We start from the raw sequence: 12,032 nt of genomic DNA on the forward strand, positions 1-12,032 counted from the left end.
CCCATGTAGTGCCAGGAATTTTTCCACGTATTGACAAGGATTTTTCCATGGAATGCCTGGGATTTTTCCACAGGAATTTTTTCCATGTAGTGACCATGATTTTTCCATGTAGTTACAGAGATTTTTCCCATGGAGTGCCAGGGATTTTTCCATGATTTTTCCATGTGGTGCCAGGGATTTTTCCATGGAATACCAGGGATTTTTCCATGATTTTCCCATGTAGTGCCAGGGATTTTTTCCCAGGAATTTTTTCCATGTAGTGACCAGGAATTTTCCATGGAGGAACAGGGATTTTTTCCATGGAGAGCCAGGGATTTTTCCATGATTTTTCCATGTAGTTAAAGGGATTTTTCCCATGGAGTGTCAGGGATTTTTTCCCATGATTTTTCCATGTAGTTTCCAGGAATTTTTCCACGTATTGACAAGGATTTTTCCCAAGTAATGCCAGGGATTTTTCCATGGGGATTTTTTCCATGTAGTTACCAGGAATTTTTCCATGTATTGGAATTTTCCATGTATTTCCATGGGGTGCCAGGGTTTTTTTTTCCCGGGATTTTTCCCATGGAGTGCCAGGGTTTTTTTTCCAGGGATTTTTTTCCATGTAGTCACAGGGATTTTTCCTCAGGAATTTTTTCCATTTTTTGACCAGGATTTTCTCACATAATGCCAGGAATTTTTCCATGATTTTTCCATGATTTTCCCAGGATTTTCCCACATAATGCCAGGGATTTTTTCCATGATTTTTTCCATGTAGTGACAGGGAATTTTTCCCAGGTCATGCCAGGGATTTTTCCGTAGGGATTTTTTCCAGTTGGTGCCAGGGATTTTTCCACAGGAATTTTTACCCTTTAGTGACCAGGATTTTTCCATGGAATGCCAGGGATTTTTTCCATGTAGAGCCAGGGATTTTTCCATGATTTTCCCATGTAGTGCCAGGGATTTTTTTCCAGGAATTTTTTCCATGTAGTGACCAGGAATTTTCCATGGAGGAACAGGGATTTTTTCCATGGAGAGCCAGGGATTTTTCCATGATTTTTCCATGTAGTTAAAGGGATTTTTCCCATGGAGTGTCAGGGATTTTTTTCCCATGATTTTTCCATGTGGTGCCAGGGATTTTTTCCATGTATTGGCAAGGAGTTTTCCATGGAGTGCCAGGGATTTTTTTCCAGGAATTTTTCCGTGTGGTGCCAGGGATTTTTCCATGTGGTGCCAGGGATTTTTCCATAGGGAGTTTTTCCAAGTAGTGACCAGGATTTTCCCACTTAGTGCCAGGGATTTTTCCATAGGGATTTTTTCCATGGAGTACCAGGGATTTTTTTCCAGGATTTTTTTCCTGCAGCGCCAGAGATTTTCCCACGTCATTCCAGATCTCTCCCTTCCCAGTTTTCCTGCCCATTATCCCAATTCCCCACCGAGAACCCGCGGATTTTCCATCCCTGGAAGCGTCCGAGTCCAGTCTGGAGAGATCCCGGCACATCCTTCCCTCTGGAAAACGGGAATGGGGTTGGAACCACAACACCTTTCCAGCCCTTCTCACCCCGAATTCCACATTTCCATCCCACAATTCCACGTCTCCATTCCTTTCTCATCCCTCTTTTCTGGTGCTCCCCCTCAAATCCCAGCAGAGTTTTTTATGGAATAAGGTCGGGATCAGCTTATCCCAGTTGTGCCCAGCTCAGGCAGGTGGTTCATTAATCCCAAACCATTCCCTAATTCCATCTTTCCATTCCTTTCCCATTCCCTTCCCCGATCCAGCAGCTCACCCCTAAATCCCAGTGGGTTTTTTTTTATGGAATAAGGTCGGGATCATCTTATCCCGCCCATGCCCAGGTCAGGCAGGTGGTTCATTAATTAATCCCAAACCATCCCACAGTTCCATGTTTCCAAACCATCCCACAATTCCACATCTCCATTCCTTTCTCATTCCCCTTCCCTGGCACTCACCTTCAAATCCCAGCGGGGTTTTTTATGGAATAAGGTCGGGATCAGCTTATCCCAGTTGTGCCCAGGTCAGGCAAGTGGTGCATTAATCCCAAACCATTCCGTAATTCCATGTTTCCATTCCTTTCTCCTTCCTCTCCCCTGGCACTCACCTTCAAATCCCAGCCGGGTTTTTTATGGAATAAGGTCGGGATCAGCTTATCCCATCCATGCCCAGCTCAGGCAGGTGGTTCATTAATCCCAAACCATTCCCTAATTCCATCTTTCCATTCCTTTCCCATTCCCTTCCCCGATCCAGCAGCTCACCCCTAAATCCCAGTGGGTTTTTTTTTATGGAATAAGGTCGGGATCATCTTATCCCGCCCCTGCCCAGGTCAGGCAGGTGGTTCATTAATTAATCCCAAACCATCCCACAGTTCCATGTTTCCAAACCATCCCACAATTCCACATCTCCATTCCTTTCTCCTTCCCCTTCTCCTTCAAATCCTGGTGGGATTTTTTATGGAATAAGGTTGGGATCATTTTATCCCATCCATGCCCAGGTCAGGCAGGTGGTTCATTAATCCCAAACTATTCCACAATTCCACGTCTCCAAACCATCCCACAATTCCACGTTTCCAAACCATCCCACAATTCCACATCTCCATTCCTTTCTCCTTCCCCTTTTCCTTCAAATCCTGGTGGGATTTTTTATGGAATAAGGTTGGGATCATTTTATCCCATCCATGCCCAGGTCAGGCAGGTGGTTCATTAATCCCAAACTATTCCACAATTCCACGTCTCCAAACCATCCCACAATTCCACGTTTCCAAACCATCCCACAATTCCACATCTCCATTCCTTTCTCATCCCCCTTTTCTGGTGCTCCCCCTCAAATCCCAGTGGAGATTTTTTATGGAATAAGGTCGGGATCAGTTTATCCCAGCCATGCCCAGCTCAGGCAGGTGGTGCATTAATCCCAAACCATTTCCTAATTCCATGTTTCCATTCCTTTCTCATTCCCCTTCCCTGGCGCTCCCCCTCAAATCCCAGCACGGTTTTTTATGGAATAAGGTTGGGATCATTTTATCCCATCCATGCCCAGGTCAGGCAGGTGGTTCATTAATCCCAAACTGTTCCACAATTCCACGTCTCCAAACCATCCCACAATTCCATGTTTCCAAACCATCCCACAATTCCACATCTCCATTCCTTTCTCATCCCCCTTTTCTGGTGCTCCCCTTCAAATCCCACCGCGATTTTTTATGGAATAAGGTCGGGATCAGCTTATCCCGCCCCTGCCCGGGTCAGGCAGGTGGTGCATTAATCCCAAACCATTCCCTAATTCCATGTTTCCATTCCTTTCTCATTCCCCTTCCCTGGTGCTCCCCCTCAAATCCCAGCAGGGTTTTTTATGGAATAAGGTCGGGATCAGCTTATCCCAGCCATGCCCAGCTCAGGCAGGTGGTGCATTAATCCCAAACCATCCCACAGTTCCATGTTTCCAAACCATCCCACAATTCCACATCTCCATTCCTTTCTCCTTCCCCTTCTCCTTCAAATCCTGGTGGGATTTTTTATGGAATAAGGTTGGGATCATTTTATCCCATCCATGCCCAGGTCAGGCAGGTGGTTCATTAATCCCAAACCATTCCCTAATTCCATGTTTCCATTCCTTTCTCATTCCCCTTCCCTGGCGCTCCCCCTCAAATCCCAGCAGGGTTTTTTATGGAATAAGGTCGGGATCAGCTTATCCCGCCCCTGCCCGGCTCAGGCAGGTGGTTCATTAATTAAGAGCATTAATTCATTAACGAAGCCGATCCCGGCGCCTCCAAACCCTTTCCCGCCTCGACCATTCCCCGTTCCCGTCCTTCCCGGCTCCTTCCCTCGAATCCCGTCCTTCCCGGCTCCTTCCCTCAAATCCCGTCCTTCCCGGCTCCTTCCCTGACCCGGGGGCGTCCGTTTTTTTCCCAGGAAAATGGCCCTGGATCATTTCCTGCACGACAAGGTCTGGCTGGACAAACACAAATACGACGACGCCGAGCGCCGGTTCTACGAGCGCCTCAACGGCCCCCGCGGGGGCTCCAACCGCTCCCAGGTAATTCCCGGCCTCGGGAATTCCCCACCTCGGGAATCCCACCGGGATTTGGGGGGAGGTGGGAGGGGGGGAATCCCGTTCCTGGGGCTCTTTTGTTCCGAGTTTTCCCGGTGATTCCCAATCCAACCCCGAGTTAAAACCGATTTGGTCTCTTTTATGGGTTGGGGGGATTTTTTTAATTCCATGATTTTTATGGATTCTGGAGGATTTGATCCCAGAGAATTCAGAGGTCACATGGCCTGGATCCTTAATTTTACCAGGGAGTTTCCCCTGTAGTGCCAGGGATTTTTTTCCAGGAATTTTTCTATGTGGTTACAGAGATTTTTCCCGTGGAATGTCAGGGATTTTTCCCTCTAGTGCCAGGGAGTTTTTTCCAGAGATTTTTCCATGGAGTCCCGGGTATTTTTCCATGGAGTGACAGGGATGTCTTTCCAAGGATTTTTCCCTGTAGTGCCAGTGTTTTTCCCATGGAGTGCCAGGAATTTTTCCCTGTAGTCCCAGAGATATTTTTCCAGGGATTTTCCCACAGTGCCAGGGATTTTTCCATGTGGTTACAGAGATTTTTCCCATGGAGTGCCAGGAATTTTTCCCTGTAGTGCCAGGGATTTTTTTCCAGGGATTTTTCCCACATAGTCCCAAAGGTTTTTCTCCTGGAATTCCAGGGATTTTTCCCTGTAGTGCCAGAGATTTTTCCCATGGATTGACAGGGATTTTTCCATAGGGAATTTTTCCTAGTGCCAGAGATTTTTCCATGCAGTGCTAGAGCTGTTTTTCCAGGGATTTTTCCCTGTGGTGCCAGGGATTTTTTTTCCAGGGATTTTCCCCATATAGTGCCAGGGATTTTTCCCTGGAGTGCCAGGGATTTTTTTTTCCAGGGATTTTTTTTTAGGGAGCTTTTCCCTGTAGTACCAATGTTTTTTTCCAAGGATTTTTCCCTGCAGTGCCAGGGATCTTTTTCCAGGGATTTTTCCCTGTAGTGCAAACATTTTTCCCGTGGATTGCCAGGGATTTTTCCATACAGTGCCAGGGATTTTTCCATAGGGAATTTTTCCCTGTAGTGCCAGAGATTTTTCCCATGGATTGACAGGGATTTTTCTCTGTAGTGCCAGGGATTTTTCCCACACAATTCCAAAGGTTTTTTTTCCCCCATGGATCGACAGGGATTTGGTTTTGGCTATTCCTGCCAGTAATAAAAACTGGGAAGCTCTGGATGAGTCCTGGGAGTCGATTTTTAGGGATGGAAAAACCTCTTGGAAGTGTTTAATATTCCAAGTTTCCCGGGGGAGGAGTTTTCCCTGGGATTTGAAGGATTCCTGGAGGTCCTGCAGCAGTTTCCCAACCCTTTTCCCCCTGGAAAAATATCCCCACGCTCCTTAAAACCTCCCCAGGTGCTTCCCACTGGGACGTATCCAGGATTATCCCTCTTTTCCTTTGCCTCTTTATCCCGGGATTTGGGACCTGGGAGGAGTTTTCCCGGCTCAGGTTGGGCCTGTGAGGTCGGAATTTTGGGAAGAGGCAGGGAGTGAACGGAGCAGGGAATTTCTGGGAAGGGGATCTTTAAATCCAGGGGAAGTTCTGGCAGCAGGAAAACAGGGAAAAAAAAAATTCCCTGTGTGCTGGAATTTTGGGTCTGGATACAGGGTTGGAATCAGGGTTGTCACTTCCTGCCTGGATACAGGGAATTTTATGGAAAAGAGCTGCCTGGGGCTGGATTTTTAGGGAATACTAGAATAATTCCAACCCCAGGCAGGAGCAGAGGGAAAAAATTCCTTGTGTGCTGGAATTTTGGACTTGGAGTCTGGGCTGTCACTTCCTGGACCCAGGGAATATTCCCAAAGATCTGCTTTCACTTCCTGCCTGAACTCTGGGAATCCTATGGAAAAAAACTGCCTGGGGCTGGATTTTTCGGGAATCCTGGAGTCACTCCAACCTTCCAGGCAGGAAGAGAGGGAAGAAATTCCTTGTGTGCTGGAATTTTGGGTCTGGATACAAGACTTGGAGTCAGGGCTGTCACTTCCTGGACACAGGGAATATTCCAAAAGAGCTGCCTGAGGTTGGATTTTTAGGGAATCCTGGAGTCATTCCAACCCTTTTTAAGGAATCCTGGAGTCATTCCAACCCTTTGGCAGCTTTCCAAGTTTTCCAGGCAGGAGCAGAGGGAAAAAATTCCTTGTGTGCTGGAATTTTGGGTCTGGATACAAGACTTGGAGTCAGGGCTGTCACTTCCTGAGTACAGAGAATTTTATGGAAAAGATCTGCCTGGGGCTGGATTTTTAGGGAATCCTGGAGTCACTCCAACCCTCTGGCACCTTTCCCAACCTTCCAGGGCAATTCCAACCCCCTTTTCCAGGCTGATCCTAGCGGGGGTTCCGTCGCTCCGGGCGGCAAATCCCGCTGGGATCGCGGCCGGGATGATTCCCGCTTTCCCCTCTCGGTTCTTCCCTCCTTTTGCTCGCTTTTCCTGGTTTTTTTTGGTGAGTTTTCCAAGGAATCTGTGGGTTCTTTCCCCGCTGTCTGCAGGAGAACGGAGCCAGCACGATCCTGCGGGACATCGCCAGAGCCAGGGAGAACATCCAGAAATCCCTGGAAGGGGTGAGTAAACCCCCCCTCCCCCGGCTGGCTCTGCCTGCTTCCCGCTTTTTCCTGGAATTCCGGCTCCCCACACCTTCCCTGGCTCCTTGGGAAGGCAGGGAAGAGCAAGGGGGAGCAATGCTGGTGTTGCTCCGGCCCATCCCGAGCTTCCAAACTGCTGGAATTGGGGGGAAAATTCCTCGAGTTGGGCTTTTCCCGCCTTTTTTTTGGGATGTTCCCACAAGTCTCGGCTGAGGAGGGAAGTGCTGGAATGTGGGGGATTTTTGGGATCCCCTTGGATCCACTTTCTCTTCCCTGTTTCCAGGGGCTGTTAAAAGGAAATGGGGTTTTCCAGGGAATTCAACTTGGCTGCTGGAGCTTCCCGTGGGAGCTCAGGAATTCCCTCAGGAATGTGGGTTTGTGCTGAATAGGGACAAGACTGTGAAAATTCCCAATTTTTCCAAGAGGAAGCCAAAATATCCAATTAAAAAGTGTTGTACTAGGGGTAAAAATCCCTGGATTTGGGTGAAAATTCCTCGAGTTGGGCTTTTCCCGCCTTTTTTTTGTTTTCCTGCTGGGATGTTCCCACAGGTCTTGGCTGAGGAGGGAAGTGCTGGAATGTGGGGTTTTTGGGATCCCCTGGGATCCACCTTCTCTTCCCTGTTTCCAGGGGCTGTTAAAAGGAAATGGGGTTTTCCAGGGAATTCAACTTGGCTGCTGGAGCTTCCCGTGGGAGCTCAGGAATTCCCTCAGGAATGTGGTTTTGTGCTGAGTAGGGATAACACTCTTAAAATTCCCAATTTTTCCAAGAGGAAGCTGAAATATTAAAGTCATAAATGGCTTTATGGGAAGGAAAATCCCTGGATTTGGGTGAAAATTCCTCGAGTTGGGCTTTTCCCGCCCTTTTTTTTCCTGCTGGGATGTTCCTTTTGGGGAAAACGGGACTGCAGGGAATGTGGGATTTGGGCTGGTGCTCCCGTTTTCCCAAGGCTTGGATCATCCTTCCCTCAGGGAAGATCCCCCAGAGGCAACTTTTCCATGATTTCTGAGCTTGTGGCTTGACCAAATCCCAGGATTTTTGGGACCTGGATGTGCCTCTTGCTCCATGATTTGGGAAAGGGAGGAATTCCAGTTGGAGACCTTGAATCTTTTCCTTCTTCCCTCTTTTTTTGTGGGATTATCATTAACGGGGAATAAAAGTGTCCTCTCCCTGTGCTGAGGCCCCTCAAATCCTGGGATCAGGGATTTTTTGGGATATACTGGGAATGTTTAATGCCAAGGAAGATCCTGAGGGGCTGGAGCGTGTCCAGGGATGGGAACGGAGCTGGGAAGGGTTTGGAAAACTTCCTGAGGGAGCTGGAAAGGCTCATCCTGGAGAAAAGCGGGATCAGGAGGGACCTTGTTCCCAAAAATTCCCTGATGGGAAGGTGGAGCCGGGTGGGATTTGGGAATTTCTCCCAGGGAACGAGGGACGGGATGGGAGGAAACGGCCTCGAGTTGTTCCGGGGGAGGTTCCGGTGGAATGCTGGGAAAATTCCTTCCTGGAATTTTCACCCCGGCCCGAGGGCGGAGTCGCCGCCATTCCCGGGGGGATCGTGGATCCCTGTGGATCCCAGGCTTTGGGATGGATCCCAGGATTTGGGACATGGATGTGGCACCTGAGAACAGGGATCGAGGGAACACCGGGATGGACTCCAGAGGCTCTTCCTGCCTTTGCCATTCCATGATTTTTATCCCCGGTGCCCCAGGGATGGGACGATCCCCGAGGGCTGCAGGAGCTTCCCGCAGGCTCCAAGAGATTCCAAGCCATTCCAAGATTTTTTTAAGGAGCTTGGTGTGAGATTTGGGGTCGAGTTTTCCATGTTTTCCGTGGCATTTTGGGGATCCAAGGGCGGGAAAAGCGACTTTATCCTCAGTGCCAGCTGGAATCCCTCGGGATTTGTTCCATCCCGGAGCTGCTCCTTTAGTTGAGATCCAAGAGAAGCCTCCGGAATTCCTGGAGGAATGTTTGTGCTCCGGGTGCTCCGCGTCCCTCCCGCTCCAAAGACTTTTCCAAGACTTTTCCTTGCATGTGGATCTTTCCCACCCTTGAGCTGCCTCCGAGTGGGGAAACCTTTTCCCGCCTTCCCAAACTTTTCCCATCTTCCCAAACTTTTCCCAAACCTTTCCTTCTTCCCAAACCTTTCCTGCCTTCCCAGACTTTTCCCTTCTTCCCAGACTTTTCCCATCTTCGCACATTTTTCCCATCTTCCCAAACCTTTCCTGTCTTTCTAAACTTTTCCTCTCTTCCCAACCTTTTCCCTCTTCCCAAATTTTTCCTGTCTTCCCAAACTCTACCCAATCTTTTCCCATGTTCCCAAACCTTTCCCGTCTTTCTAAACTTTTCCCCTCTTCCCAAACTTTTCCCTCTTCCCAAATTTTTCCCATCTTCCCAAACTCTTCCCAATCTTTTCCCATGTTCCCAAACCTTTCCCATCTTCCCAAACTTTTCCCAAATTTTTCCCGCCTTCCCAAACCTTTCTCCTCTTCCCAAACTTTTCCCAAACCTTTCCCGTCTTCCCAAACCTTTCCCACCTTCCTACACTTTTCCCCTCTTCCCAAACTTTTCCGATCTTCCCACATTTTTCCCATATTCCCAAACTTTTCCCCTCTTCCCAAAACTCTCTTGTCTTCCCAAACTTTTCCCTGTGTTCCCAAACCTTTCCCCTCTTCCCAAACTTTTCCCCAACTTTTCCCATCTTCCCAAACTTTTCCCATCTCCCCCTACTTTTCCCAAACTTTTCCCTTCTTCCCAAACCTTTCCCCTCTTCCCAAACTTTTCCCATCTTCCCCAACTTCTCCTTCTTCCCAAACCTTTCCCCTCTTCCCACACTTTTCCCCTGTTCCCACATCGTTCCCTCTTCCCAAACTTTTCCCTGTGTTCCCAAACCTTTTCCCCTCTCCTCAAACCTTTTCCCTCCTCCCAAACCTTTCCTGTCTTCCCAAACTTTCCCTGCCTTCCCAAACTTTTCCCCTCTTCCCAAACTTCTTCCCTCTTCCCAAACTTTTCCCATCTTCCCCAACTTTTCCTTCTTCCCCAGTTTTCCTTCTTCCCAAACTTCTCCCCTCTTCCCAAACTTTTCCCTGTCTTCCCAAACTTTTCCCACCTTCCCAAACTTTCTCTTCTTCCCAAACTTTCCCCTCTTCCCAAACCTTTCCCCAGCCTTTCCCATCTTCCCAAACTTTTCCCGTCTGTCTTCCCAAACTTTTCCCCTCTTCCCAAACTTTTCCCCTCTTCCCAAACCTTTCCCCTCTTCCCACACTTTTCCCATCTTCCCACATCGTTCCCTCTTCCCAAACTTCTCCCTGTGTTCCCATACCTTTTCCCTCCTCCCAAACCTTTCCTGTCTTCCCAAACTTTCCCTGCCTTCCCAAACTTTTCCCCTCTTCCCAAACTTTTCCGCTCCCTGCAGCAGAAGACTCCTCCTCCTCCTCCTCCTCCTCCTCCTGCTCCTGCTCCTCCCGCTCGGAGCCGGGACATTCCCTGTGGCCGTGCCCGGAAGCAGCCGGGACGCTCCTCCGTAAGTTTTCCAAGGGAACGGGACAGGATCCGGTTGGGATGAGGAGGCTCCTTCCCATTCCTTAGGGATGGATCCGCCTCTCCCGCCTCCCTTCTGGCTCCTTGGATAATCCTGGAGCTGAGATCCTGGGATTTGAGATTCACGCCGGAATTCCCGAGGCTGGAAAAGGTGGAATTTCTGGAGAAGGCTCTCCCTGGAGACCTTCCCGCTCCAGGAGTCTCCGGCCCCATCCCTGGAAGTGTCCGAGGCCGGGTTGGAGCAGCCTGGGATGGTGGAAGTTTTCCCTCCTTTTCCATGGGAACGGGATCATCTTCCAATCCCTTCTAACCCAAACCATTCCCGGATTTCTGGGATCCAGGCCCTGTTTTCTCCCCTCTCTCCATCCCAAGTGAGATCTCCTTAGAATTCCGTGCGGGATAAATTATTCCCCCCCCGTTTCTATTCCCTTGGATCCGCCTCCCTTCTGGCTCCTGGATAATCCTGGGGCTGAGATCCCGGGATTTGAGATGTCCTGGTTCCACAGCCGGCGATTCGCGCCGGAATTCCCGAGGCTGGAAAAGGTGGAATTTCTGGAGAAGGCTCTCCCTGGAGACCTTCCCGCTCCAGGAATCTCCGGCCCCATCCCTGGAAGTGTCCGAGGCCGGGTTGGAGCAGCCTGGGATGGTGGAAGTTTTCCCTCCCTTTCCATGGGAATGGGATCATCTTCCAAGTCCCTTCCACCCCAAACCATTCCCGGATTTCTGGGATCCAGGCCTTGTTTTCTCTCCTCTCTCCATCCCAAGTGAGATCTCCTTGGAATTCCATGTGGGATAAATTATTCCCCCCCTTTCTATTCCCTTGGATCCGCCTCTCCCACCTCCCTTCTGGCTCCTGGATAATCCTGGGGCTGAGATCCCGGGATTTGAGATCTCCTGGTTCCACAGCTGGGGATTCGCGCCGGAATTCCCGAGGCTGGAAAAGGTGGAATTTCTGGAGAAGGCTCTCCCTGGAGACCTTCCCGCTCCAGGAATCTCCGGCCCCATCCCTGGAAGTGTCCAAGGCCGGGTTGGAGCAGCCTGGGATGGTGGAAGTTTTCCCTCCCTTTCCATGGGAACGGGATCATCTTTCCAGTCCCTTCCACCCCAAACCATTCCTGGATTTCTGGGATCCAGACCTTGTTTTCTCCCCTCTCTCCATCCCAAGTGAGATCTCCTTGGAATTCCGTGCGGGATAAATTATTCCCCCCGTCTCTATTCCCTTGGAAACAAAACTCTCCGAGCACGAATCCCGTCGTTTTCCTTCCCTTTGCTCCTCGGAATCGCTGGATAAGGAACCTCCTTAATAAAACAAACCAAAAAGCTGTTTATTGCCTCCCAAAAAAATCCATTGGAATCCTCGGGATAACATTATTCCCTTGGGATTTGGTTTAAATTGTTAGGAATGAAAAGCTGGGCCGGGAATTTGGGAACGTAGAAATCCTGGGATCTCTTCCCGCCTTTCCCAGTGACTCTCCCATGCCTTGGTTTTTGGGAGAGGAGACTGAGGGATTCCAAGATTTTTAAGGGGGCTTGGTGTGAAATTTGGGGTCGAGTTTTCCATGTTTTCCGTGGCAAAAGAGCGGGAAAAGCCACGTTATCCTTAGTGCCTGGGATCCCTCGGGATTTATCCCATCCTTTAGTCCTCATCCCGATTTTATAAAACCCTTTGAGGGGAAAACATCCACGTTTTTACTTCAAGCTCTTCAAATTCCCTCCTTCCCCTCCCCCCCCCCCGGGCTTTGCCGCGTGGAATTTTCGGGAAAAGGGGCGGAACCGGCTCCGCCTCATCCCGCTTTTCCTCCTCCTTCCAGAGCGGTGGCTCCGGAGCCGCCGGCGACCAGAACGAGCTCCTGGCCCGGATTTCCC

At 49.6% G+C, this 12,032-nt stretch overlaps 1 protein-coding gene across 1 annotated transcript in view; it reads left to right on the plus strand.

Moving 5' to 3' along the window:
- The first annotated feature begins 3,219 nt into the window (after positions 1-3,219).
- EEF1D (eukaryotic translation elongation factor 1 delta) overlaps positions 3,220-12,032 on the plus strand; it is a 14,526-nt gene continuing 5,713 nt past the window's right edge. The window contains exons 1-4 of the mRNA XM_039384955.1: positions 3,220-4,018; positions 6,539-6,610; positions 10,042-10,149; positions 11,978-12,028. Of these exons, the coding sequence (XP_039240889.1) occupies positions 3,899-4,018; positions 6,539-6,610; positions 10,042-10,149; positions 11,978-12,028 (351 nt within the window). The 5' untranslated portion in view covers positions 3,220-3,898. The remainder of the gene's footprint in view (positions 4,019-6,538; positions 6,611-10,041; positions 10,150-11,977; positions 12,029-12,032) is intronic.

Source organism: Pipra filicauda, unplaced genomic scaffold, assembly GCF_003945595.2.
Source record: "Pipra filicauda isolate LSUMZ 115617 unplaced genomic scaffold, ASM394559v2 scaffold388_size762695_pilon, whole genome shotgun sequence".
NCBI classification, from domain to species: domain Eukaryota; kingdom Metazoa; phylum Chordata; class Aves; order Passeriformes; family Pipridae; genus Pipra; species Pipra filicauda.